Source organism: Metarhizium robertsii (genome assembly GCF_000187425.2).
Source record: "Metarhizium robertsii ARSEF 23 chromosome Unknown MAA_Scf_3, whole genome shotgun sequence".
NCBI lineage: Eukaryota > Fungi > Ascomycota > Sordariomycetes > Hypocreales > Clavicipitaceae > Metarhizium > Metarhizium robertsii.
In genome coordinates this window covers 4706015-4733849 of record NW_011942171.1, presented here as the reverse complement: position 1 = coordinate 4733849, position 27835 = coordinate 4706015, and the positions used below count along the sequence as shown (strand labels likewise).

Here is a 27835-nt window from a genome sequence, read left to right as displayed (position 1 = left end):
CTCTGGCTTCTTACTGGATATACATCCCTACAGATACCTAGGTACTTGGTTGGAGCCTTAACACAACCAAGGGGATCATAGATCATACCCTGCGTCGTCTTGTGTGTGTGTGTGTGTGTGTCGCGTGAGATGTCAGGTCGTAGTACACGCCCCCCAACAGTTGATGGACAACGAATGGGGGTCGGGGTCGGGCACAGGAAATCTTGTTCTAGTCCCTGTTACTCCTTACTCAACATGTCATTGACGGAATGGCTTTTGGGGCTTAGCCTGCGGCTTCCATGAATGGCTATCGCAATCAGGCCCAACGGTACGCGGCTTGTGTGACAGTAGCCCAACTTGGCGGCAACTATTGCTTGCTCAAGCTTATATTGACTTTTTCCGCAGTCATGTTCACCACTCAACACTCAACACGGCTTGTGTCGAGTGGTCCGTGTGGTGTTCTATACACGATATAATGGCTCTTGCGATTCGTCAACTGGACAAATACCAATATACTGTGGGATGGATTGCTGCACTGCCGCATGAAAGGGCTGCTGCTAAGGCAATGCTCGACGAAACGCATGCCTCACTACAGGAGAAGCACGGAAAAGACGACAATTCATACGACTTGGGGTCTATTTCTTGCAAAAGTGGCCCACATCATGTGGTTATTACCAGCCTCCCATCAGGCCAATATGGGAACACTGCGGCCACGACAGCCGCGGCTCAAATGCTCTCCAGCTTTCCAGCCATCAAATTTGGACTCATGGTTGGTATCGGTGGTGGCATCTGGAGCGAAAACAATGACATCCGGCTTGGGGACGTCGTGGTTAGTAACCCGGAAGGCAGCTTTGGGGGTGTGAAGCAATACAACTCTGGAAAAGCTACTGTTGATGGTTTTCAATGTTCTGGATGGCTCAAGCCGCCACCTCGAATCCTACTCAACGCTGTGCACAAACTCCGAAGCAATCATTTCCTGCAAGAGAGCACGATACCCGACAAACTGCGAAAAATGTACACGGAGTACCCAGGAATGTCAAAGCCGCGAACAGGGCAAGGTTTCGTCCATCCAGGCACCAGCAAGGACCGGCTATTTTGCTCCGAATACCGTCATCAAAAAGGGGACAAAAATTGCGATGCGTGTGACAAGACGATGGAAATAGCACGCAAAGAGCGTCCAGACTGTGATCCATTTATTCACTACGGCACCATCGCCTCAGGGAACATGGTCATCAAGGACCCACAAACTCGAGATCTTCTGGCACAGGATTGTCTCTGTTTCGAAACAGAAGCTGCTGGGTTGATGAACGACTTCCCTTGTCTCGTTATTCGTGGCATCTGTGACTATTGCGACTCACACAAGAACGACGAGTGGCAGAACTATGCAGCAGCTACGGCAGCCGCGTATGCCAAGGAGCTTCTTCAAGTCATAGACCCGGCAAATGTGAATGAAGCACCAAGAGCAAGGGATGGTATGCGTCATATCTACACAAAGTTGTCCCAGTTTCATATTGTACACGAGATGAGTTAAGGGTACTTTTAGAAACATTCTAACATGCAGGACACAATGTAGTCTCAAGAGTATTTGAACAAGTAACGCGCGTACAAGAGCAGGTAATAGAAGGGTTCCAATATTCCCGACAAGGTATGATCTATTCACATCTATCAGAAAAAGAACGCGCTTTATTACTGAGCAATTATACCCCCTTGCCTATTCCATTAACATCACAATCCAATGTTAATATAACAACCTGACCTAAACTTTTGCAGGACAGGAGAGAAAGGACCGGGATGATATTCTCGAATGGATCACCCGCATTGACTACAGTCACCAATATAGCGACATCCTCAAGAGAAGATGGGAGGGTACAGGGCAATGGCTGCTAGACTCAACCGAGTTTGAAAATTGGCTAGAAAGAAAAGGACAGACACTATTCTGTTCCGGAATTCCCGGGGCAGGCAAGACTGTCCTATCTGCTATTGTGGTTGATCATCTATGCCGAAAGTTTGGAAATGATTCAAGCATCGGCATCGCGTGGTTGTTCTGTGAATATCATCGACATAACGAACAAACGTTAGAGCACCTCCTTTCAAGTCTTTTAAAGCAGCTACTAAAGCAACAAACTACATTACCAAACTGTGTTACGGAGCTCTACGAGTCGCATCAAAGGCGGACAACGCGGCCCTCGATCGATGACATTGTGAAGTTACTACAGTCTTCCACGGCCACTCTTTCCAGAATTTTTGTTATTGTTGACGCTCTCGACGAATGCCAAACTACAGAGGGATGCCAAATGGACTTCATATCTAAATTATTCACCTTCAAGGACGGAGTCAAGGCGAACATATTTGCAACGTCTCGGCATATTGACAGGATACAGAGCAAGTTCAGTAGATGCATCTCGCTAGAGATAAAAGCGACTGATGAGGATATAAGAATGTATTTGAAAGGACAGAGGAGACGATTTTCGCCGGATATGGTGAGCGACGAACTCCAGGCTCGGATTGAATCAAAAGTGATCGAAGCCTCCGCAGACATGTACGTCACCTTGCACGATTCAGCCCGGCTAAATTATAACTTGTTAAGTGGCCTACAGGTTTCTGCTAGCGGCCTTTCACATGAATAGGCTGGTGGAATTGAAAACAAGGCAGGACATAATCAACTTTCTAGAAAGTATTCAAGAGAGCGGCCTCGACGCTGCTTACAAAAAGACGATGGAGACGATTGAAAATCAGGATCAGAACAGCGTGAGCCTTGCAAAACGGATCTTGGCCTGGACCATTTACGCCAAAAGGGCATTTTCGGTCGAGGAGCTTCGGCATGTGCTCGCAGTAAGGGCAGGCACCAAACAGTTCAATCCGGACTATATGCCATGCGCCACTGACCTCTTGTCTGTCTGCGCCGGCTTAGTTACAGATAATAACGAAAGTGGCGTCATTCATTTGATCCATTACACAACGCTTGAGTTTTTCCGGCAGACAAGGCGAGATTGGCTGCGAGATATGCAGGCTGATCTTGCGGAAACATGTCTTACCTATCTGTTGTATGACTGCTTCCGAGTCGGCACCTGCAAGGCAAATCAAGCTTTCGAGGCCAAGTTCGATTTCTATACATATGCCGCAGGAAACTGGGCTGGCCATGCTGGCATTAGCAGGCCCTCGAACGCAGGTTTGGCAAGGAAAGAAAAGGTTCAACCCCTCCTTGATAAATTCCTGGCAACTGATCCCTTACCGCCCAGTTTTCTCTATTGGTTGTTCCGATTCAAAAAAGGCATCATGTCCAGGATCCCTAGCTCAGTGCCAATATCTGATATACCGAAAATCCTAAACCTGATCTTCTCTCCAATCTGTTGGGTAACCGAAATGACCGGGAGCCCATCCAATAGGGACCCGTTGGAGATGATGGACTATTATGGGGGGGTTACCTTCGCGCTTTTGGAGGCTTTCATTTCAGCATCGCTTGAAAAAGCCAGGTTATTGTTGGCGCCTTGCCCACATCCCGAACATTGGCACAATCTCTCCAGCCTAGCATATGAAGACCACCCTCCTCGAGACCTGGACGACAGGGCCCTCGGTTGCAGGAAGACCTTTACCTCTGAGGCCGCCAAGAGCTTGAGAGGTTGGGAGTCCACACTTTCCGCGCTGCTTCGTCGAAAGCCGTGTAAGAACGGGCTAATTCGATATCTTTTCCCAAACCAAGATCGATATCTTCTCCCAAACCAAGATCGATATATAATCTCCGGGATAGACCTGCAGTACAAAATCTGTGGCGTTGCTCAATGGTTGCCGTTTTTCGAGATTCATGACGCGCCCCGAAGATGTCTCGAAGAGATTGCGAATCTGACAGTCATTGTTCTCCTGAGAACCAAACCTTACTTTGTAGAGTGGACAAAAGAAAAGGAGAAATTATTCCGGCGCTTACTATTGAAACCGGTACATAAATACCAAGAGTACCAGTATATTCCAATGGATTTTCCAGACCAGGACTCCGTGCTCTTAGATTTCATACGTCTTGGGAAAGATGCTCTTGATTTCTTGGTTCGCAGCGGTGTGGATGTAAACAAAACGTTTGCGCAGCATCCATTAGGGACAGCATTGGCAGCTGCAGTTGTTCACGATCTCAAGAGCGAGGCACCGTGTGTAAAATACCTCCTAGACCATGGTGCAGATTCCAATCAGCGAACGAATGGGAGGGAATACGGCTCTGCTTTAGTTGCAGCATGCGCACTCGGGAGGATGGATGCTCTTAATCTTCTATTACAACAGCCGAATTTGGACATCAATATGGCGACACAATTCGGCTGCTATGGAACGGCCCTTATTGCAGCATGTGCAAACGGTAGAACAGATGCTCTACATCTTCTATTACAACAGCCGAATTTGGACATCAATATGGCGACACAATTCGGCTGCTATGGAACGGCCCTTATTGCAGCTTGTTCAAATACTACAATGATTTTAGAGGAAGGCGAGGCTATGGCAACAAATGTCAAATACCTCCTTAAGGAAGGCGCGCATGTCAATCATTCAACAACTGGAGAGGCTGGTGCCAAATACCTCACAGCCCTTGCCGCTGCTGTAGATATTGGGATCCCACGGATGGTACAGATCCTTCTAAATTCTGGCGCAATAGCCGACGAGAGGCTCAAAAATGATATGCCTAGTGACTCGTGGACGGCACGCCGTCGATGGGGTTGTTTACAATCCCATGTGTCCCACCCAAACACAGAACTCGAACGCACGGACAAAGAATGGATTGATCAATGCACTTTAGCAGCGCGGCAACTAAGTATGGCAATAATTTACCTTCAGTTAGAAGTGGACGCATCATGGGCAGACGAGTATATACCCCAAGCTCTCTATTATCTTCGGGTTTTCAGCAGCGTATACGTGGGCGAATTTGCAGCGGCCGAAATAACACTGCAACAATTCGGATTTGGCGGAAAAGATCCTGACGGAAGAATGCTATTAAGCCTTCAAACTGAGCTAAGCGAGAGCTTTAAAAAATGGGACCAGGTGGTAGCCTGTTTAAAAGAGCTGACATTGGAGTTTGATGAAGGCAAAATACCTTCACGGCAGATCGATGACCTTGACCCTGATTTTGATATGCTACCATATTCGGATTATTCAGACGAGATATCTTCAGCTCCTGAGGAATGGTGAATGCCACCTCCACGACGGACCGGGACCGATAACTTTGACTCTGATATCGATATGCTATCCCTTTAACTGCGTTAAGACGTCAGCGAAGTCTCTTACGGGAATGATGCCCCATAAGAACTAAGAGTTATTTAAGTATATACATGTACACTCATTTTTTTGCAATGAGAAAAGTATTATTAATTATTCTTAATACATGACATGGTACCTTTTGACCCTAAATAGGTAAAGACTCAGGAGACCCGATAAGGGTAGTACTCTGGAGTAAATACGAAGGCGGCACCTTAACACAGTCAAAGGATCATAGCCTAGACGAGGGGTATACAGTAGTTTATGGTCTATCCTGAAGACGTACAAGACAGGGATGATTATACACAGCATAGACAGCTTCTCCGAATGCTTGCCAAAGAGTGATCACGACACGCGACGACTTAGTCGGCTTAGTCATTGTCGTCGCTTATCGCGGCGTGGCATGGGTTAGGGGTAAGCTGTCGCCCCAACAGAATGCAGCAGCAAGAATGGAAGCAGGAGCTTCGGGGCAGGGTCGAACAGCGAGCGTTGCCCCTTCCTCGCCGCAATTCGACGGGTCTCCGAGAATAGCGCCGGTGGAGCCACTCGCCCAGCCAGCTGGCAGCCAATGTGGAAAGAGAGTGCCAGGGGAGCTCCACGCTGGCAGGCGGGCGGCGACGGCCCCAATGGAAAAAAAAGCAGAAGCTCTGGTCCGCCGCGTCCTGCGAAGTCGCTCCAACCAGGAAGCTCGTTTCGCCGTGCTCCGGAAAGGAAATTCCCTCGAGGCCATCTGTTGAAGCCATCGTCATCTACATCCTCCACCACCGCTAGTCCTTCTGTTGAACCAGCCCCGTGCTGCTCTTATTTGTCTCTTGCTCTTGTCTGCCCCTGCTTGTCCAATTCCAATTGTGACGACTAGCATTGGCGGCTCAGAGTCAAAGCAGCTCTTGTGTGTTGCATTTGGATTTATCTCCTCCAGCCTCAACCCTCAACAAATATCCACATACGACGCAGACACCATGTCCCGTATTCTCCGACCGGCCGCCCGCCTGGCGCTCTCATCACGAGCTGCTGCCATCAAGACTCCCGCCGCTGCCGCCTTCACCGCTGCCGCCTTCCCCCAGCCCCCCCGAGCCGTAACCACTCCTGTCTTCTTCGGCGCTCAACAGAGCAGGAAATATGCGGAGGGAGCCGGCGTCAAGGAATATACTGTCCGCGAGGCTCTGAACGAGGCCCTCGCTGAGGAACTGGAGTCCAACCCCAAGGTCTTCATCCTGGGTGAGGAAGTTGCGCAGTACAATGGTGCCTACAAGGTCACCAAGGGTCTTTTGGATCGTTTCGGCGACAAACGTGTCATCGACACCCCCATCACCGAGTCCGGTTTCTGCGGACTCGCCATTGGTGCTGCTCTAAGCGGCCTGCACCCTGTTGTAAGTAACCTGCTGTTGTTCTTCATTGGTCTTTGACCCAGTTTGCTGTGCGCAGCTGCAGCGCGGATCGATTTTACACTATGAAACGTTGGCGTTGCTAGTGTTGATACTTGAGCTAATTCCGAATCGTGACAGTGCGAGTTCATGACCTTCAACTTCGCCATGCAGGCCATCGATCAGATCGTCAACTCTGCCGGAAAGACCCTTTACATGTCCGGCGGTATCCAGCCGTGCAACATCACCTTCCGTGGTCCCAATGGCTTTGCCGCTGGTGTTGCCGCTCAGCACTCCCAGGACTACTCCGCCTGGTATGGCAGCGTCCCTGGCCTCAAGGTTGTCTCCCCCTGGAGCGCCGAGGATGCCAAGGGTCTTCTCAAGGCTGCTATCCGCGATCCCAACCCCGTCGTCGTCCTCGAAAACGAACTCATGTACGGCCAGTCCTTCCCCATGTCCGAGGCCGCCCAGAAAGATGATTTCGTGCTGCCCTTCGGTAAGGCCAAGGTAGAGCGTGCCGGAAAGGATCTCACCATCGTCTCTCTCTCCCGATGTGTTGGTCAGTCTCTGGTCGCCGCCGAGAACCTGAAAAAGAATTATGGCATCGAGGCTGAGGTCATCAACCTGCGTTCCGTCAAACCTCTCGACATTGAAACCATTGTCAAGTCCGTCAAGAAGACCCACCGTCTTCTCTCCGTTGAGTCCGGCTTCCCCCACTACGGTGTTGGCGCCGAGATTCTTGCCCTGACCATGGAGTACGCTTTCGACTACCTTGATGCTCCTGCTCAGCGAGTCACTGGCGCCGACGTGCCCACTCCTTACGCCCAGAAGCTCGAGGAAATGAGCTTCCCTACTGAGAAGGTCATCGAGGATTACGCCGCCAAGCTGTTGCGAGTCTAAGAGGCTGGCTTACACAACTTTGGAAATGCATCAAGGTTGAGAAAACTGACGCGCGAGAGGCGAAGGGGCTTCTGAAGCAGCAGTGGCGTGAGGCTGAGCTGCAGCTTTGGAGCGGAACAGCAGCATTATCATAATTACGTGCTGCAGAAGAGCGCGGACAGGAATTATAGCGCGCTTTAAAAATATCTTTATTTTATAGACGGACTTGGGGAAGGGGACCTGTACTTGTAATCTGTTTCGTCATGTATACACCCTCTGCCTTGCATTCGTCTTTGCTCATCGCTGGTGAAATCGAACTGCAAATATTGTGACTAGTCCGCTCGGTGATTTTCGAAATTGATTGCCTACTGTGAGCCTGGAGATAAACTACCAGAGCTGATTGCTGCTGTGAATTTGTCTCGTGTTCCGTTTGTGTTGATTGTTGATCCGCCCCCGGCCATTGCAGAAAGGAGCTTGGGCTACAATGGGAGGCAAAAAGTACCTACCCTAAGTGTACCTGCCTAGGTAGGTAGCTACCGCGCTCCATAATATAATATCAATGATACTACCAGAAAGCATATTAGTGTCTGGTATACTTTTCGTTGAGCAAATAGATTCTGCCACTGACTGTACGGAGGAGTGAGCAGAACAAGTCGGTGCGATATCAGCCCCACTTCACCCACAGATGTGGGGCATGCCCAACTGGCAATGACAAGATCGAGTGTAGCCATCTTCACGAGCCAACCTCACCATCATCATAGTCAGCATGGCCGGAATCGATGCCCTCCTGCGCGAGCAGGAGGACGGAACGTCCCTGTCCGGAAACGCACAAGGCCTGGATTCAGAGGCCCTCAAGCGTCACCTGGAAGACAAATTTCTGACACCTTCACGCGAGTTCTCAAGCGAATGGCTCAATCTTTTGCAGCAACGATGGGATTTTGAAACTGAGTACACCTCCCTATTTAAACTGGCACCCACTCAGACTCGTACTGTGACGAGGTTTCAACGCCACGGGCTGGAGGGTAGAGTCACTGGCTACAAGAACGTCACACTACCTTCAAATAGTGCCACGGCCAAGAACTCAACTAGCTTGCTTCGAAAACCGGCCAACCGAGCCGACTTTGTCCGTGGAGCTGCCGGGTTCTTTCCTTTTGCTCCCGGTGGGCTTGAAGGTATTGAAGCTACAGCCGCGCTCGAGGATCAGGTTCACGCAGGGGGCATTGAAGAAGCCGCGAAAGCCAATAAGCTTGACAGGGTTATCCAACTAGGCGAAGGGGGGTTACTACAGATAGCCCCAGGTCTGGATCGAGGTATCGATTTCAGCAAGAAGAAGAATGCTCCCGATGAAGAGGCGGCCAGCGCTGTTCAGGAGGCTTTGGAAGAGGAGCCCGAAAACGCTGGGTCGGTGGAGGAGACAGAAGGGGATTCCCCGGATGAGACGCCGGCAGATGCATCCGATGCAGGGGAAGATGAAGACGATATCGATGATATCCTTCCTATCGAATTCCCGGCTCTGGAGCCTCATGGTGTGCTGGCAGCATCGAGTGCCCGTAAGGCTGGCCGTGAATGGGCACACATGGTAGATATCCGACAAGGGATGCCGAACTTTCGAGAATTGGTACCTGACATGGCTAGAGAGTGGCCATTCGAGCTGGATACTTTTCAGAAGGAGGCTGTTTACCATCTTGAAAACGGCGATTCTGTCTTCGTCGCTGCCCATACATCAGCAGGCAAAACAGTTGTCGCTGAGTATGCCATTGCTTTGGCCGCGAAGCACATGACGAAAGCCATCTACACATCACCCATCAAGGCATTGAGTAACCAAAAGTTTCGAGATTTTCGACAGACGTTCGATGAGGTCGGTATTCTCACCGGCGACGTGCAGATTAATCCCGAGGCTAGCTGCCTGATTATGACGACGGAGATTCTGCGAAGCATGCTTTACCGCGGAGCCGACTTGATTCGCGACGTTGAGTTTGTAATTTTCGACGAAGTTCACTATGTGAATGATTTTGAGCGAGGGGTGGTTTGGGAAGAGGTCATTATTATGCTACCCGAGCATGTTACGCTTATTCTGTTGTCGGCCACTGTCCCGAATACGTATGAATTTGCGTCATGGGTTGGCCGCACAAAGCAAAAGGACATTTATGTCATTTCGACTTCCAAACGCCCTGTTCCTCTCGAGCATTATATCTGGGCGGGCAAGGACGTCCACAAAATCGTCGACTCGGACAAGAAGTTTATTGAAAAGGGATGGAAAGATGCACACGGAGCCGTACAGGGCAAGGAGACGCAAAGACCCGCAGAGACTACAGTGGCCATGAGAGGAGGCAACCCCCGAGGCGGACAACGTGGTGGCCAACAGCGTGGAGGACCTCAACAACGCGGTGGACGAGGAGGTGGCCAACAACGAGGCGGAAATCAGCAAAGAGGCCGCGGAGGGCCACCTCGTGCCAGCCATGCCCCTGGCCACATGGGCCGTGGAGGTCGTGCTGGTGGCATGACTTCTGCTGCGCAAGACAAAAATCTTTGGGTACACCTCGTTCAGTTCTTGCGAAAGAAGTCTCTCCTGCCAGCTTGTATCTTTGTCTTTTCCAAGAAGAGATGTGAGCAAAATGCGGATGCTTTGAGCAATCAAGACTTCTGCACCGCCCAGGAGAAGAGCCACATTCACATGGTTATCGAAAAGTCTATTGCACGATTAAAACCCGAAGACAGACAGTTACCCCAGATTATTAGGTTGAGAGAACTGCTGAGCAGGGGCATAGCGGTGCATCACGGCGGATTACTACCAATCGTCAAGGAATTGGTGGAGATACTGTTCGCCCAGACCCTGGTGAAGGTGCTCTTTGCTACCGAGACATTTGCCATGGGTCTGAACCTGCCCACCAGAACTGTCGTCTTCTCGGGCTACAGAAAGCATGATGGACACTCATTCCGCAATCTGCTCCCTGGTGAGTATACTCAAATGGCTGGTCGAGCCGGTCGCCGTGGTCTGGACACGGTTGGATCAGTCATCATTGTTCCACCAGGGAGTGCTGACGACGTACCGCCTGCCGCTGAGCTCCGGAACATGATACTGGGAGAGCCGTCTAAGTTACGGTCTCAGTTCCGTCTTACCTACAACATGATCCTGAACTTGCTCCGGGTCGAAGCGTTAAAGATTGAGGAGATGATTAAGCGCAGCTTCTCAGAGCACGCCACTCAGGCACTGCTTCCTGAGCACGAAAAGGATGTCAAGCTCGCACAAGCTGATCTGGCCAAGGTCAAGAGAGAGTCCTGCAAGATTTGTGACACCGCTATGGACGAATGTCACCAGGCTGCCCAAGACTTTAAGCAGCTTACTCTTGAACTGTATAAAGGTCTCCTCCGAATCACATTTGGGCGTAGAATGTTTAGTCAACAGCGTCTCATTGTATTTAACTGGGAGGGTGTTCGGACAGTTGGCATCTTGCTGTCAGAAGGCATGAGTCCGAAGGGCACCCTGGATGACCCTATCCTTCATGTCTGCGCTATCAAACCACTGAGGGAAAGACGAGATGCGACCGACCAATTACCCTTCATCCCTGCTTTCCGCAGATACCTGCACAAACTGCCTCAGGGCAAGAGGCGCTTGCAGATTAAGACTCTGCACGTGCCACTGAGCGATGTGGAGTGTTTGACCAAATGGGTTCTCAAGGGCACAATTCCAGAAATCTTCAAGGGTGGTGAAGCTGGTCAACAAGCCATGGAGAAACTACAGGATATTTGTTCCGGTTGGGACGCCCGATGGGATGAAGTGGATATGGGCAAGATCAAAAGCATGCAGTTGCAGGAGATTGTCGAGAAGAGAGTGCAGTTGGTTAAGGCGATTTCCATATCCCCGGTCATAAAATGCCAGGCGTTCCTGAAACACGTGAGCATATTCCGTTTTATTGAAGAGCAAAAGACCCTCTGACTAACGATTTGCAGTTCGCCATGTGCCATGATGAATGGCTCATCAAAGAGCACATCTCCCAGCTCAAGCAGTCCCTCTCGGACCAAAATCTCCAACTCCTGCCCGATTACGAGCAGCGTGTCCAAGTTCTCAAAGAGCTCGACTTCATCGACGATGCCACGCGAATCCAGCTTAAAGGCAAAGTAGCATGCGAAGTCCACTCGGGCGACGAACTCGTCCTCACGGAACTCATCCTCGACAACGTCCTCGCCGATTTCGAGCCCGCTGAAATCGCCGCCCTCTTATCCTCCTTTGTGTTCCAGGAGAAGACTACAGTCGAACCCACATTGACAGGCAACTTGGAACGCGGACGGGACACCATTATTGCGATTTCCGAAAAGGTCAACGACGTACAGACCAGGTTGCAGGTGATTCAGTCAGCAGACGACTCGAATGACTTTGTGTCACGACCAAGATTCGGCCTCATGGAAGTGGTGTACGAGTGGGCAAGGGGGATGAGTTTCAAGAACATTACAGGCCTGACGGATATACTTGAGGGCACTATAGTGCGCACGATTACGAGATTGGACGAGACATGTAGGGAGGTGAAGAATGCGGCGAGGATAGTGGGTGACCCTGAGTTGTATCAAAAGATGCAAGAGGCGCAGGAGCTGATCAAGAGAGATATCACCGCCGTGGCGAGCTTGTACATGTAGTTGGGACCGGATATCCAAGACGTGGCGCACGGCCTGCCGCGGTTTCGATATGGTTATGGGATTAGCAGGGGATCCCATCCCAACCCAGCTTGTTGCGCAATGGAAATAAGGAAATAGACGTGGCAACGCACGCTATGCACAGCAATAGAGTTGTAAAAGGTGAAATTCACATCCATTCTAATGTAAACACAGGCCCCTGAAACGCCTAGCAATGACTTTATCCCACGAAAGAATGTGATGCGATGAAAAAGAATACACGGATAAAATAACATGTTCCATCCCAAAACACCCAAGAACACCCACCCAGTCGATCCCTTCGCATGAAAAAAAAAAAAAACACAAAAAAGTGAAACAAAAACCTTTGGCATTAGGCCCGCAAAGCCCTCAGTCTCTGCTGCAGTTTATCCTCGTCCTCGGGCGTGACCTCGGTCGCCGGCTCAGCTTCGGCGGGCGTCGCCTCATTCAGCTGCTGGTTGAGCTCGATGCCCGCATCGTCAGCCAGCTTGCCGAGGAGTTCGTGGACCGCGTCCTCGGGCACCTGCGCCGAGGTGGACTGCGCAAAAGCGTCCTGGTAGATGCTGTTCGTCATGGCGTATTCTTCGTTTTGTTCCTTGAAGTTTTCGAGAACGCCGAGGCTCTTTGTACACATTCGTTAGTGTCTTTTTTTTTGTCGTAGGGACCGCCAGGGGAGGGGGCTTTCATTACCTTTGCGGGGGTGGCATTCTTCTGCGCGGCAGTCATCACCTTGGACGACTGGGCCATCATGTGCGTCATGCGGTTCATGGCATTGTTGGCCTGGATCTGGGTGGCGCTCAGCTCCGCCATGTCGGCGACCTGGTCCATTTGCGAGGCGAGCGCCTGCTTGCTGAGGAGCATCTTGGCCTTTTGGTAGGCCTTTTGGGTCTCGCCCTTTTTGAGGAGCTCCTGGATCTGCTTCTTGAGGATGGGGTCTTGCTTGGCGGCTTTTTGGGCCTCGCGCCGCGCTTGCTTGGCTTGGAAGCGCGCTTGGAACTCGACTTGCATGTCGCGGGCGAGTTGGCGGTTCGACATGGTTGCTGTGGAGGCGGGTGTGTTTCTTGTGAGTCTGAGATGAAGACGGATTTTCGGGTTTGAAGTCGAGAGGACGGGTGGTTTGGTGATGGTGGTGTTCGGGGCTGCCTGTCGGATTGGCCGTCATGTGAGTGGCATGAGGACTTGGAGAGTGCGGGGCGCCACGAGGTGACGCAACAATTGGCACCGCCACGGATGTCAAGCCACATTCAAGCCTCATTTGGTGGTTGTCGTGGTACTTCCGTTCTGGCGGTTGATGGGCGTCTGCTGTGTTACCTGACCATCGCGGGGTTTGTGATGAAACGTTGGGGCAGATCGGTTGACAGGAATTGTAGGGATCGATGCCTTGCATTTTAAATCTTTGATGAAAGTGAATTTGACGTCCGTCGTGGCAACTCCATCTTGTCTCTGTTGACTGTGTGACGGATTCATGGGCACTTGTGCCAATGTTAGGGAATTACCATGAACTGATTGTGTTGGATAAAATGTTTGCCGGGATTTCAAGGAAAATAGTCTGGAACCCCTTGCTCCATTCTGATGATATTGAATACACCGGAGTTTAAACTGTTGAATTAGTCACCAAGCCGCCGTAATGAAGCTACCCGGGAGCTTCCTCGATTAGAATCGGTGGATGAAGTTTGGAGGGAGAACCAAACCCGGGCATAACAGCGATCAAGCAAGAAATGGATATAAGGGACTCGCATATTTGAGAGTCTTGCAGCCACCCGGCCACTGCCATAGTAGCAATGATACAGAGCAAGGTGTAGTGGAAATCTCAAATAATTCCGGGTCATGTGCATAATTAATGTGATCACTGATGAACTGGTCAGCAAAACACCCTGGCCCCTGTATAGACTCGATCCATAATTGAAAACTTCAAATAGCTTGTGAAATTACAACGCGGTTCAATATTGAAGTCAAAGCGCATCTGTTGGGGCAAGAGTCTTCTCGTGGCGTGCCCAGTTTCTCAGGGTTGGGGGCGGATTCAAAGCCACCTCACCTCAGCCATGCATGGCCCATGGACACCAAGCTGCGAACCACTCAGAAATGATCGCCAGCCAATCTTCAGCCGTACATCAACACCCAGACTACGCTTTGCACCCCTACCAATGGCCTCCAAACTCACGATGAACGTTCAGAGCTTCCCACGGCCGCCGCGACTGGAGAAAATATCTCGACATCTACTGGTAGTGTACAAGGGGCAAACGATTGCTGAGACCAAAGAGGCGTTTTGGGCTTTGGAGACTCACCATCCGCCAAGTATGTCGCGCTTCTGAGCTCGCCATCGCATCCCCCTTTTCGTTTGCTTTGCTCCCATGATCTTGCTCCCATGATCCCTGTATTTGAGCCGAGTATTCTTGGAAGAGCCATTCCATCTCCCAGATTTTGGGTTTGAAGGCCTTACTTTGAGGTCTACTTCCTGCCAGCCATTGACAAACGTGGAACAGCTTACTATCTCCCACCGTCATCAGTCCGGATTCCTCTGGCTACGACTGCGAAGAAGACATTTTGCGAATGGAAAGGATTTGCAACCTACTACATGGCCCAACTCAGCGATGGTAAAACCGTCTGCAACCGGATATGGTCGTATGACCAACCCGCCTCGCCATTTGAACCCATTCAGGGATATCTATCCTTTTACGCCGAGCCTTGGGAGTGTTTTGTCGACGGCGAGAAAGTCGAGCCGCAACCTGGAGACTTTTATGGCGGATGGGTGACTTCCGAGATTGAAGGCATCGTTAAGGGTCGGTCTGGTAATCTGGACCCGATAGTTTGAAGTCGTACCGAGTAATGACGCCGGTGATTCAGCCAATGGCAAATTTCAGCCGTAAGACATGCCATCTGCGGCCTGTGTACTCCGTATTTTATTAGAAATAGCCGCAAGACGGCTTTCTTGGTTTGAAGAAAATTTCATCTTGTCGAAATGGCAATGGGTCACAGAAGCATGACTGCAACAGCTCGGTGGTCTGCCATCCTGCCAGCCATGAGGGGTCCGAACGCAAGCCTCCCTTCTCCAAGAGAATGATAGATCGAAAACTGCTTTTCTGCAGTATATTCATCGTCAAGAGTTCGATCAAGGGCGCTTTCCAGGCTGTCGCTAGTGGCAGCTAGTGCAACGAACGCCTTGTCTGCCGCGCCGCAAAGTCTGGTTAAATGAAGCGGCTAGGATTTTCCCGACAAAACTATGATACGTAGTTGCACCAAAGCACCCGACGATGAAGCCTCGCTCAGTTTGGACAACTCAGCCGCCTTTTCGCATGGGACTCGGACCCTGTGGCGTATTCTGGAGGGCCAGCATTGACGGAGCCAAAAGGGAGTGTGAAGCGGCGGCAAAGTGAGAAAGTGCGAAATGCGACTTCTCAACGTTCCAGAGTTGCGAATAAGAGCGATTGGCGTGCACCAGGCAGTACGGAGTACATGTAAGGAGTATGTACTTACCCTACCTCGGGTAACCTTTGCAGGTAAGCACGGATGATGCATCGAGTTGCTCCTTCTGTCTCGGTGAGCCAGTGGCTCTTTGGACTCGCACATGACATGGCCCGACTCGCTGTGCTGTCCGACATGTCTCTGCGACGCTGCTCTCCATGTCTCGAACGGTTATGCGACACAAGCACATCGACCAGTCGATATCTCGGCAGGTCGCAGGCGATCTGACCACAAAGATTGGCTCAGGCTGCTTGGCTGTCCTGTCAACTCGTATCGACGTGGAGGCGCTCCCGCACAGGCTCCCGAGCTTCCGCCCCCTCACGACCTGCTCCAGTAGACATTTGACGTCGATTCGCTACGAGTTTGTAATTTCTCCTCCATCACACGCATGCAGCGGTATCTGCCCGGCATGGCAGGAAACCCGACATTCGCTACGGCCCAGAAGCGGTACCAGCGGCACCATCGGAGCACACACGACACGGCCAACCCCTGTGGGATACATGACAATGCAACCACACCCTGCACCACCACTTCAAGGGGGGCAGCACACAGGCAAAAAGACACTGGAATTCACCGTCGGCCTTGAACAGAACGCACTGGACATGTGGCTGCGCTCACGCCAAAGTTGTAGATCCTGAGCCGCGAGACAGGGGTGCCCATGCCGGTAGATGGACCGCCCAGGCGAGCCAACAAGGGCGACATGGCCGGCCCGATGCCCTATCAGTGGAATTGAGCTGGAGCAACTGAGCAGCTTCGGCTAGATTCCGCCATCTCCTTCAATCCACAGTTCAAGACCAAGAGCTTCGTTCGTGGGGGCCGTCACTGTGGATGTGGATGAAGTCATTTGCCATCTGACGACTTTCTGGCCTCTGGCTCCCGCAGTCGGCCTCAAATTGCTGGACCGCTAGCTGTTTGTTTTTAAACTGTCATGGAGTACTCCGTACTCCGTAACACATTAATTATGAGCTCGCCGCTTCATGGCTACCGGTGCCGCCTGTCAGGTGACAGTAACACGAATGAAACCCAGTCCAGCCAGAGAGTGTGTGTTACAATTTTAAACGCCGTGTCCATCGGCCGCAGATAAACTCTCGTCTCCCTACGTTTTAACGTAGCACGACCTGCACGTCTCCGTTTCCTTTTTAGCATTTTTCCCCTTCCAACATTCCCTGATCGCCCTTGTCATTGCCTTATTTTCCTACGTTGAATTCTAGGCGGCCTATCGCCAAGAGCGCCATCTTCTCTCGATGATTTAGCATACATGTTCCGAATATAGTCGAATGAACTCGAGTCCGACTTAGTACGACCTGATCTCGGCGGCGCTAAAAGCGCCTGACTCCCTCTGCGAAGCTTATGAGGTACAATTCCAGCCTTTGGATTCGGAATGGAATTCACAACTTCACTATTAATTGAATCATGGATTCTCTACACACTAGGCGTAGCAATAGTGCTCTGCCGTCTGACGTCGAGGAGAATTAAACTTGGGAAGTGGCGGAATCTGATGATTGATGACTATCTCATGCTTTTTGCTCTGGTTCGTCTTCACTGCCTTCTATATTCTTGTCTACAAGATCTTGCAATTCAGATAAAACTACGGCCAGACAATGGGGTTTCACACGGAAACATGGTGGTCCAGATCGGGTCACTGCCATTGTCACTTTGTTGTTCCCACATCACTCAGCCTGGACTAACACCAGTGTCGTTGTAGGTTAATTTCACCGGAGTCGTCGTCTCTATAAATGAGGTAGCCAAGAATGGGAGTAATTACATGTCACCGGAGGCCGCGGCAGCCTTGACACCAGATGGCGTCGACCGAGCCATTTACGGCAGCATCATGACGTTTGTACTCGAGATATTTACCATTACCGGCACGTGGACCATCAAGTCTTGTCTTCTGATACTTTATTCTCGTCTCACGTTAGTTGTTCATGGAATCCTAGTGTTCAAAAAGTCAAACATGCACATTACGGTACTAACTCTCGCTAGGAGACATATTCTAGCGAAGCAATACCTGATGGTCAAGATTGCGGCAGGCTACTGTGTAGTTACATATCTTGTCGTCATCTTCATGTTCGTATTCTACTGGTGCAGCCCGACGCCCGAATACTGGGCCGTCCCCGTTCGAATTGACCAATGCGCCACATATTACAACCACATGATCTTTGCAACAGCTTGCAATATATCATCCGATATCCTGCTACTACTAATCCCTATTCCTATTATTTTCAAGACGCGATTACCTACAAAGCGAAAGATTATTCTCGTTTGTATCCTCGGCCTGGGTGTATTCAACATCCTCGCCGCTATCCTAAACCGATACTACAACTTCAGCAACCCCAACTCGTACGTATTCTTGTACTGGTACGTTGCCGAGGTAGGAATCGCCATGTTGGTTGGAAATATGCCACTGTGCTGGCCGGTGTTCCGAACAGTGTTTGGCGGCACCGAAACGACTGATACCCCGTCATACCATGGATACACCATCAGTGGAGGAGGCCGCAAGAACAAGAAACCAAAAAATATTCTCAGCACGACTATCCTGGGGTCAACAATGTGGGATAAACTGGACGAACAGGAATGCTCAGGCGTCGTGACCCAAGGCTCCCGGGAGCAACAACCTCCGTCAGATCAGGGAAGCCAAATCGAATTGGTTCTACAAGGACACGCGCAAAATCATCACCACCACGCTGCCGTCAGCGCGAATCCAGAACAGACAGACGGGACACACCGATCAGCGGCCCTGCCGTCCTGCAGCACAGGAAGCAGTCAGCAGGGGGTGAAGGAAGATAAAATTGTGGTTGTCACTACGGTAGACGTTTCTTCAACTGATTCTCACAAATAAAGAGGTGGACTGTTGGCTTCCAAGCGTTTGTTTTGTTTCCATTGGGGCTCGCGATGCAGAATTGGAACGGTGGCATGAGTTTATTTACAATTTACAAGAGGGCGGAACACACTTGGCGCAAGAATTCCTTCGTTTTCGGGGCATTGAATTGCATCGCCTCCATGCGCAGCTACGCCTCTGGCAATACCTCATCATTTTCCTCTCTCTTTCGCTTAGAACCCCACAAAATTCACCGCCAGAATGGCGCGTAGTGTAAAAGCAGGAGGATATACCCTCGGAATTGCGATTCGAAATATACCATACTTCTCATCAGTAACCTCCGATAGCCGCTTGATGCATGTGCCATTTGCGCCATAATAGCCGAGACAAACTTCTCGCGTGCAGCCAGATCACCTTGGTATTCACCTAGATATTCAACATGGTTTACAAGGAGGAGGTCCCACGCGGAGGCAAAAGGTGCTCCGTTATCAGTATAGCAAGGGGACTAACATTAATTTTCCTAGGATCTAAGTTCTAATCCTTGGCTTACTACCCCACTCGGGATGTTCCTTTCTAAAAGGAGGGATGCATCGCAGTCCATTTTCAGAGTTGAAAGGGTACATATGGACAACTGGAGCAGTCTTGGAAGGCCAGTCCTGATGTACAGACAGAGGCGGCCACAGCATTATACGCGGGGGCGGGAAGGGTCGATTCGTTTCAAATAACGTTGGTGGCGGCAGCTGAAGAACGCCATGTTCGATAACGTACCGCCTTTTGCTTTCCTGCGGAAGAGGAGGATAGAATCGGAAAATTCCTCCTGTTTCCAGGAACGGACATGGCAATTCCAGCCAGTCTGGGGGGGCATGCTCAAGCGGCAAGCAGTTGAGATGAGGAACTGGGACATTGATGCCTTGTGCTTCATGTATCGGACTGGTATCCCCACTGCAACAAGGCAATTTTTGAGAGAGTTCGGCACGTCCCACATTTGGCCCTCCCGCAAACATTATTGCGCCACCTTGAGTAGCAATCGTATTCATCGCCCCTTAGTGGTTCGGCCCAAAAGTCTCCATGAGCTCCATGCTCTCCCGCAAGTGAACGGGCCACTAAAGGTCTTGGCTAAAAAGGGGGGGTGATTGGATCTTGGATATAAAATATTGGCAGACCTGGGCACAAGGCAAACGTCTCTTTGCGTAGGGCCAGGCGATGCTACTTCTTATTGAGAACGAATGAGTTGTTGGCTGGTAAGTATGGATCGTTGTCTGCTCACCAAGAGTTATTGAGGTCTGCAATCGCAATAAACAATTACTGCAGTATGCGTCAGCACATAACCTCAAAGTACTCGTGCGGATACTTACAAGCCAACTGCGGAGTGAGAGGGTCTGATCAAATAAGCAGTCGGTGTTCAAGTCGCTACAAGTTTCGTTGTCCCATGAGGCGCTATACACTGGCTGAGAGGAGTGAACAGCCGCCCGCTGAACTACAGCCATATGATGTGATGAAAAGTAGATATGACAACCAACAACTGCGATCTGGAGCACTGGGCAGAGTGTATTCCTGGGGGCGGCGGCTCGCTTCTCCTAGCATTCTCGATACTTGTGAATTTGGAGGCTCACTTCTTCCAACGTTCAGAATGGTGGGTTACACGCTCGCAACGTTCCATAGTAAACGGCCATGTAGAGGAGAGCTATTTCGCATTTGCGAGTGTTGATGGCGCAAAAAAAGCTAGGAATTGTCCAGGAGTGAGCATGGTAATTCTTGTAAGATGAAGGCGCTCTTGACGTCTCTAGCCGACATGAACCAAAAGTAATGGTAAGCGGGGTTTGCCATTCTCGGTGTCCTTGTCCAAGGTGGGATTGCCGAATGGCGCACCTGACGCTGACCTGGCTGGCTTCCATCGTACAAGGGCTTTTGTCGGTCGTCGCTTGTGTGGGCAGCGGGGTTATAGATGGGCTGGGTTCTGCAGAAAACGTGAATGCAGTGTATCTTTGGTGGTTGAGAGCTATACGTGGTGAGCGAGCGAAAAAGGAAGACCTTCCGGAGCTCATATGCATGCTTATCAAAGTACTCCGTACATGATGATTGTGGTTCGCCGAAGTATGGCCTTGAATGGCGCGAAAGAAGGCCATCTAGAAGGGAAAAACCATGGCTGGGGCCCCCCTTTACCACATACCGTAACATCGGTCGGCGGAGTTCCGGATGCGCATCCACCAAGCATTCAGAAGTTGAAGGATGGGTAGAAACGGAGTCAAGAGTAGGGAGAAGAAGAAGGCTTTGCAATGATACTCGACGCCGCGGGCCACATGCAGGCAGTGGGTCCCCTGATCTGGCTTGGGAGAGTTCTTGGGACTGGAAGTCAAACAGGGAAGGCGCGATGACACCAGAGGAAGGAGCGTCGGCGGGCTCGTACGGAGTACCAGAAAGACATTCGCGCATCCTCCCCAGCCCCCCGCCCAACCCCAACGGCAGACTTGCAAGACGAAGACGGGCGGCCTTCTATTCGTCTAGTATCGATTCTCGCTCGCATCATGAGCAGTGACAGCACGTTGCTCCATGCCAAACCGCTCGGCTGTCTTTGATGGTAGTCCCCAGGCTCGGGACCGCACGGCTTAATTTGTCTGTGCGCGGTTGCCCACGCACGTCGACCGGCATCGATGGCATCAGCCGACCTGGAAACGGCAATGTGCAACCAACACCAGCCCTTCATCCAATTCATCAGCTTTCTACGGAGGCACTGCCAAATCTGGCCATGAGCAGCGCAGCAGCGTCGTGTCCAAGCAGATAATGGTGGCATGCTGTGGATCAAACCTTGTTCTTTTTCTTCTCTTGACCAGCGCGATATGGCATCACCACAGGGCCCACGTTTTGGTTCATGGTTCCATGGTCCCATGGCCATATTCCCATCTGGGCCGTCATCAGCTTTGCGCCAGTCTCTGTTGGTAGTGGCGGCCATCTCATGTCTCAAGAAGGATGATGATGAGCGACGGACGGACCAGTTTGGCCAACAGGGCTGTTATGGCTGGCTCTCTCTCCACCTTATTCTTTCCCGTTGAATTTGTTTTATTTTTTTTTGTCTATAATATTTAATGTTTCTGCTTTCTGCCTTTTCTATTTCTAACTTGCATTCTTGCCGATATATCGACCTTGACGCCGGTGTCTGCGTGGCGTTGACGCATTGCATTGCATCAACCAGGAGCTGCGCGTCTACCACCGCTAGCTACCAGCTTTCCGTGCAAGTGTCTTATCTTCACTCCCGTGAAGCTGGCTTCCTTGGGGTCTGTTTCTTGGATCAATTGGCTGTACCGTGCTTCCCTTCATGCACGGGACCTCGTGGCTCGACTCCGTTGACTTACACCTTCACCTCGACGTCTACCAGCCCCGACGCAGGTCAGTTCTCCGCAACATCGCCCGGTCCCTATTTACAAGAAAGACGACCAATATTGGCTTAGTCCTGTCGCCTTGCGGCTATTTAATTGGCCTCTGCACAACTAGACAGGCGTGAGTTGCCTCGTTAGCATTCGAGCAGCCAGTGTCTCACCTCGCATATCCGGAATAGCGACAACACATTTTCCCCGCCATTCCACGATTGACCAGCAAGGTCTTGGTCGCCGAATTTCTCGAGACAACCCATCATTGGTCTGTGAAGACTCCATATCAGCAAAATGGTATCACCCTTGCGCCCGGGACCGGATCACCAGAATACTCAGAGATTCGACGAGAAGGGTATTTCTCGCCTGAGTGCTACCGGCTCCACGGACGAGGAAGCCAACATTCCGGCCAGCGACCATGAACTTGCCGCAAAGTTGCCTGTGCCTTCCAGACTGAGAGATGTCAACAACCGAATAGAAAACTTGGCCGGCTTTGAAGCCCGTGGTATTACACGGGTACTTCCCGAGGAGCGTCAACCTCCCTCATGGTCCAGCGATCTCCAAGTAGCCATCATGTGGTACAGCGCCAATATTTCTCTAAACAATCTCGCTGCCGCCATGCTGGGGCCTTTGGCTTTTGAATTGGGGTTTTTGGATTGTGCCATGTGTGCTGTATTCGGGGCCTTTGTTGGCAGTTTAACTACAGCGTACATGAGTATTTGGGGTCCTCAAAGTGGAAACCGGACAATGGTGAGTTGACACAACTGACATGACCTTTGTAGTTGCAAAAGCACTACCGCACATCGGGACCAATCCCGACTTGACTTTGGGTACATGTACCTGCTAACCCACCATGCTTCGTTGTCAGGTCATTTTGCGATTCTTTATGGGCTACTGGCCATCCAAGATTCTGTGCTTCCTCAATATCATTCTCATGATTGGATACGCGACCATTGATGGCATCATCGGAGGACAAGTCTTGTCAGCTGTTAGTGGCGGCAAGATGACCATCATTGTCGGAATCATCGTGGTGAGCGTGGTATGCTGGGTGGTTGCAGTTTTTGGCATGGCTCTGTTTCACAAGTACGAGCGGTAAGTACATCCATGGTCTCCATCTGCCAGGTCTCCTAAACTCTTGGGAGAAGAAACCACTGATCCGAGTATAGATACTCGTGGCTTCCTCAAACTATTGCTCTCTTCATTCTTATCGGCGTCGCTGGGCCCTATTTCGACGCCTCCGCTCCCTCCAAGAACAGCGGCGCTCTCCTCGCCGCCCAACGCCTCTCCTTCTTCAACATCTGCCTGTACGTGCCCAACTCGTGGGCCGGCGCGGCCTCGGACTTTTACGTCTACTACCCGGAGAAGACGTCGAAGCGCAAGATCTTCCTCCTCACTCTCACCGGCATCTGGACTGCCTTTACCTTTGTCTACCTCATTGCCATTGGTCTCGGAACCGGCGTTGCCAACAGCCCTGCCTGGGCCGAGGCCAACGGCATCAGCTCAGGCGCTCTCATTGTTGCCGGATACGAACCTCTCAAGGGTTTTGGAGGGTTTTGTTCTGTTGTCGTGTCGCTGGGGGTCATTGCCAACAGCATTCCGAGTACCTACTCTGCCGCTCTTGGCGTCCAGGTCCTCGGTCGCTATTTCAAGGTTGTGCCCCGATATGTTTGGTCGACGGTCATTATTCTGATTGAATTCGTGCTGGCCGTTGCCGGCCGCGACCAGCTATTTACGATTTTCCAGAATTTTTGTGCCCTGATGGGCTACTGGGCAATGATCATGTTCTTCGTCGTGCTCATGGAGCACCTCATGTTCCGCGGCCGCAGGGGATTCGACTGGTCTCGATGGGAGGACAAAGAATACCAGCCGCTGGGCCTTGCTGCACTGGCAAGTTTCTTGGTCGGGTGGGCTGGCGCGGTGCTTGGCATGGCTCAGGCGTGGTATACTGGTCCCATTGCGAAATTGGCCCAAGGCGGCGATGTTGGATTATGGATTGCTTGTGGTTTTACGATTATTTCGTTTCCGCCGCTGCGAGCTTTGGAGCTGAAGGTTTTCAGACGATGAATTCGGCACCAAGTGGCGAAATTCGCCCAGCTCTTTGTTTTGTCATTCTTTATGAGCCTATGAAACCATGACCCGTGATATGACTTTGGCATTACGTTGGCAGAGGGTTGTATTTGTTGGAAGTGGCTTTGGGGGTGGGCGGCTGCGTACGATGAATGATGCAATATTGGCAATGGTTTGTGTTGAAATAGGACATCTCATGAGTACCTAGGTAGTATGTAGATTAACGCAGTATGAGATTATCTGATACGAAGTATACGTGGTGATATATGACGCAACGCGAACCCGACATGCTCAACACGAAACGAAGTTGCCCGTCAACCTTCTCTCGAGAACCAGCATGCAGAAGTACACTCTTCCGTGGCATAATTCTGTGCTGCTTCTACGACTCTGTCTGCGAACAGCATGAATCGCTGGACTCAGTTACTCGCCTTTGTCCTCCCCGAAGCCGTATTCTGTGAAAGTCGACCATTGGAGCATCTGGCCCCGGGCCAATTTGTGTAGTAGGCTGTAGCTGCATGCGAAGCCGTAGCGGTGGCATGAACAGTGTTTCGGCATCGATTGGTAGGACTGCGTATGGCGATCATTCAGCAGTAGTCACCGGTGTAGGCAATGGAATGTGTTTGTCTCTTGACAGGGACGCGTCTGGACAATGCTGCTGAAATGGACGTTGTCACTGCCATATTTGAACCTACCATGAACTTGTAAATGGTGTTGTGCTCTATACCCTTGTTCTTCTAGACTCATCGACTTCGCCCTCAGCTTTTATAAGGGCAGTCCCGGTGCTTCGTATTCGTAATGAGAACCATTTTTGGATATGCCGTACATGCTTTTCTCGCTTTATGCCTCTCCTCGTCTTCTGCCTCTGGCCTCACCAATCCTCCAAGGAGAAGATGACTAACTTATTCCATGTCATCTCTCCCCCTGCGCATCATGGGTGTGATGTTACGACGTACGCAATCAGTCCATGGCAGCCAAAATGATTCCGGCGGCGGCATGTGTCCAAGTAGAAAAAATACCGGACAGAGTCAAACGGCACTGCACATGACTGCACATCATTAAAGTGCTCACTTCGCCAAATCGTTTGGTGCCGTCTGTCGCGTCTTTCTGCACTGCAACGTCTTTTCACTCTCCACGATACGACGTCACCATGGGAACATGGGCCATTGTCCCAGGTACTCAAGTGGCATAATTTGGCTCAATTACACAAATGTAACATGTGCAAAGCCCACATGGCTCTCGGACATGCAACTTGACGCAACCACTCTGCACACCCTGGCATTTGTCGGCAGCGACTCTATTCACACCACTCCTCCTCTCCTGAGGTATCCCAAGTCGCTGCCTCGCAGGAAAAAACATTTTCCCTAAAGCGCCTCTCATGGCATCCAAGCGCAGACGCGAAACGTGCCAGAGGCGGTGCAATGGGGAGCTGCCCAAGCTCAAACGTCTCACGGGGAAATCAGACCATCGGTTCGTCTCTGCCTCGCCGGTGGATTCTCCAGTCACGATGCCCTGGTCAGTGTAGATGGACAGACGGGGTCCAGTCAAGTGTTTTGTTGGTTTGCCCAAACCCACCCAGGGCCATCCATCTCGGGCTCGACTCGACTCTGTACATTCGGAAATCACACGCCGCGGCCAAGCGTTACCGAGCGCATGGGCTTGCTGGGCAGAGGAGGGCATCGACTCGGCAATAACCGGAAATCGTGAGGGCAAGCTACGGGTGTATCTGGATGAGAAGTCAATATTTCGATAGGAAGCACGCCATTTCCAGCGGTGGCAGTCTACTTTGGGAAGATGGGTGGAGGGAGGGCATCAGGCGACCCTTTTTTACAAAAATTAATGAAGCAAGATTAAAAATTAGCAACAAGGTTTCTAGCTAGCACTGTACCAGACCATCAAACAGACCAAGATGATGATGTGCAAAGGTGACCTTGACCTGGGGCTATATCAAACACAAGCGCGCGTTACGCACGCATCGCTCGGAAATCATGGGACTTGTCCGGTGGGCTGCATGATCATAAAGCAGCTCTACTATGCCGCTACCAGAACAGACTTGACGTTAAAAACCTACCGGACTGTGCGGCGCAGCGGTTCTGACTCGCAAGCCGGAAATGTCCCGGTCCCCGCCGGCATCGAACAAGGCAGCATCTGGTATCCAATTCAATTCAATTCGACTGCATGGAATCAGAGATTGAGTGTCGTGAGATGAGGGGGCCCTGCGCAATCTCGCCGAGCACATGGCCCGCGATGCAATCGACTCGGCGGCACTCTGTCTCAAGGGCGGGCGGTGGTTGTGCTCGGTCCATCACCACGGTTTCAATTCGACGATAAACCACAACGCAGCAGCCCGAAATGCCTCTTTGCAAACATCATCCATTCGCATCAAATACTCGACTGAGGCGATTTCGTGTCGGCCCTTCTCCCCTCTGCTCCGGGCTAGCTCCTGTGGCCCAGGATCTGCAGGGCCCTTTCAACGGCAGGGACCTGGGTTTTGACAAGGGGAACCGTCAACTGAATCTCCATGGTGGCATCCGTCAATGCATCGCCGAGCTAGTCGATTCAAGGTTCACCCCGTCGTACGACCGCACAGCCCTTTCATTTCTGGCCCCCAACGGCCCGTCAGAGGCGTTGAAGTGCCGGGACAACCTCCCACCAGACGCATGCATGACTGACTCTGGCGCCGGTGAGGGATACAGAGTACCTGCCAATCGAGGTGGGAGGGGGAAAATAGGCGCCGCAGAGCAATAAGAAATGAGTCTCGGTGCGGAGGGCGTGTTGCATTTGGCAGTCGAGATGTCACCAAATTCACACGTCAGCCGGGTCCATGCAGCCCAGCCCTTGATTTCTTTCTTTTCAACTATCTGCCCTGTCTTGCCTGTACGGAATTTGCCGCCCACGTGTACGGGGTAGTGACTTATACGCGCGGGAATACATATTGAGGCGGCTTACATACATACACACACACATGCACGAGGCGTGGCAAGCGCGCCTCTTGTCTGTCCCATGGCCAACACACGAATCTCTTGTCCCGCTCACTTGTGCTCAGCAGCCCCCTTTGGCTCCCAGCCCGGCGCGGCCATCTCGAATCCCGCAAACTCAAAGCCGGGCGCGACGGAGCACCCGACCAGCGTCCAGTCCCCCAGGGAGCGCGCGTGCTGCCACTCCCGGCGCTGGATGACGGCCTGCGGGCGCTGGCCGTCCCAGAGGTCGGGCCCAAGGACGACGTCGCGGACGGGCGTGCCGTCGTCCCACGACAGCGAGAGCCGAAGCGGCGCGCCGGCGTAGTAGTGCCACGCCTCGACGGCGTCGAGCACGCGGTGCCAGTGCGACAGCCCTGACTCGCCCTCGAGGAGGTAGTAGATGTAGGTGCTGGGCGCGCGGCCCTCGGCCGACGTCTCTGGGTCCCGGAACGTCTCGACGTAGTAGCCCTTTTCGGGATGGGGAGCCAGGTTGAGCGCCGCGATGACGTCCTGCGCCGTCTTGCGCGTTGCCATGTTGACTGACTGACGGACGGTATGTGAATTGTGTCTTGGACAGTGAGTGAGGGCTTTGTACATTCAGCAGCCCACGAGGGGAATTCAAGATGAGGGGGGAGAAAAAAGGCGTTGTTGGTTGATGGGGTCAGGAATCCCGCAGGATCAAGAGGCGTTTGGTGCCATTCCTTTGGCTCTTAAATCTTTGCTTTTCGATGGTCAATTCTCAATTTTTCTTTTTTTTTTCCTAGGCACAATGCGGGGGCATGCCAGCCCAGCGCTGGCGTAGCAGTGGCCTGGTCGTTTTCATGTACGCTGCGCATCGCGCAGTTACACAGAGGCCGATAGGCGAAGGCGATGGATGGCATGGAGGGAAACGTCAACGTTTTCCCGCCGATCACCAGAGAGGGGGCACGTCGTCGGCATAATTGGAGATGGGACTCTCGTCTCCACCTGGACTGCGACGTCGTGACCCAAGCCGCATCTTGTCCTGCAGCTTTTTTTCCCGTGGTTCAGTCGAGCTCGAGCTGTCGTCGCCTGGGGTGAGACGTCTTG

The 27835-nt window shown here is 51.6% G+C and overlaps 8 protein-coding genes across 8 annotated transcripts; 6 read left to right on the top strand and 2 right to left on the bottom strand.

Moving 5' to 3' along the window:
* Positions 1 to 454: 454 nt before the first annotated feature.
* Positions 455 to 5142, top strand: MAA_08788 (ankyrin repeat-containing protein; the record flags this gene model as incomplete). The annotated part of the gene is made up of 3 exons (XM_007826786.2): positions 455 to 1451; positions 1750 to 2518; positions 2577 to 5142. The coding sequence occupies 3 exons, from the start codon at positions 455 to 457 to the stop codon at positions 5140 to 5142; spliced, it is 4332 nt and encodes a 1443-aa protein (XP_007824977.2).
* Positions 5143 to 6167: 1025 nt separating this feature from the next.
* MAA_08787 (pyruvate dehydrogenase E1 component beta subunit) lies at positions 6168 to 7472 on the top strand (the record flags this gene model as incomplete). The annotated part of the gene is made up of 2 exons (XM_007826785.1): positions 6168 to 6578; positions 6714 to 7472. 2 exons carry the CDS (start codon positions 6168 to 6170, stop codon positions 7470 to 7472), a joined length of 1170 nt encoding a protein of 389 aa, XP_007824976.1.
* A 745-nt stretch (positions 7473 to 8217) lies between these two features.
* Positions 8218 to 12083, top strand: MAA_08786 (ATP-dependent RNA helicase DOB1; the record flags this gene model as incomplete). The annotated part of the gene is made up of 2 exons (XM_007826784.1): positions 8218 to 11346; positions 11403 to 12083. The coding sequence occupies 2 exons, from the start codon at positions 8218 to 8220 to the stop codon at positions 12081 to 12083; spliced, it is 3810 nt and encodes a 1269-aa protein (XP_007824975.1).
* Positions 12084 to 12450: 367 nt separating this feature from the next.
* MAA_08785 (vacuolar protein-sorting-associated protein 46) lies at positions 12451 to 13133 on the bottom strand (the record flags this gene model as incomplete). The annotated part of the gene is made up of 2 exons (XM_007826783.1): positions 12451 to 12720; positions 12789 to 13133. The coding sequence occupies 2 exons, from the start codon at positions 13131 to 13133 to the stop codon at positions 12451 to 12453; spliced, it is 615 nt and encodes a 204-aa protein (XP_007824974.1).
* Positions 13134 to 14260: 1127 nt separating this feature from the next.
* Positions 14261 to 14910, top strand: MAA_08784 (DUF427-domain-containing protein; the record flags this gene model as incomplete). The annotated part of the gene is made up of 2 exons (XM_007826782.2): positions 14261 to 14393; positions 14582 to 14910. 2 exons carry the CDS (start codon positions 14261 to 14263, stop codon positions 14908 to 14910), a joined length of 462 nt encoding a protein of 153 aa, XP_007824973.2.
* Positions 14911 to 17058: 2148 nt separating this feature from the next.
* Positions 17059 to 18399, top strand: MAA_08783 (decarboxylase; the record flags this gene model as incomplete). The annotated part of the gene is made up of 3 exons (XM_007826781.2): positions 17059 to 17091; positions 17266 to 17474; positions 17544 to 18399. 3 exons carry the CDS (start codon positions 17059 to 17061, stop codon positions 18397 to 18399), a joined length of 1098 nt encoding a protein of 365 aa, XP_007824972.2.
* A 3638-nt stretch (positions 18400 to 22037) lies between these two features.
* On the top strand, positions 22038 to 23807 carry MAA_08782 (Permease, cytosine/purine, uracil, thiamine, allantoin; the record flags this gene model as incomplete). Its single annotated transcript, XM_007826780.1, has 3 exons — positions 22038 to 22493; positions 22612 to 22835; positions 22910 to 23807. 3 exons carry the CDS (start codon positions 22038 to 22040, stop codon positions 23805 to 23807), a joined length of 1578 nt encoding a protein of 525 aa, XP_007824971.1.
* A 3032-nt stretch (positions 23808 to 26839) lies between these two features.
* MAA_08781 (DUF985 domain protein) lies at positions 26840 to 27301 on the bottom strand (the record flags this gene model as incomplete). Its single annotated transcript, XM_007826779.1, has 1 exon — positions 26840 to 27301. One exon carries the CDS (start codon positions 27299 to 27301, stop codon positions 26840 to 26842), a length of 462 nt encoding a protein of 153 aa, XP_007824970.1.
* Positions 27302 to 27835: the final 534 nt, after the last annotated feature.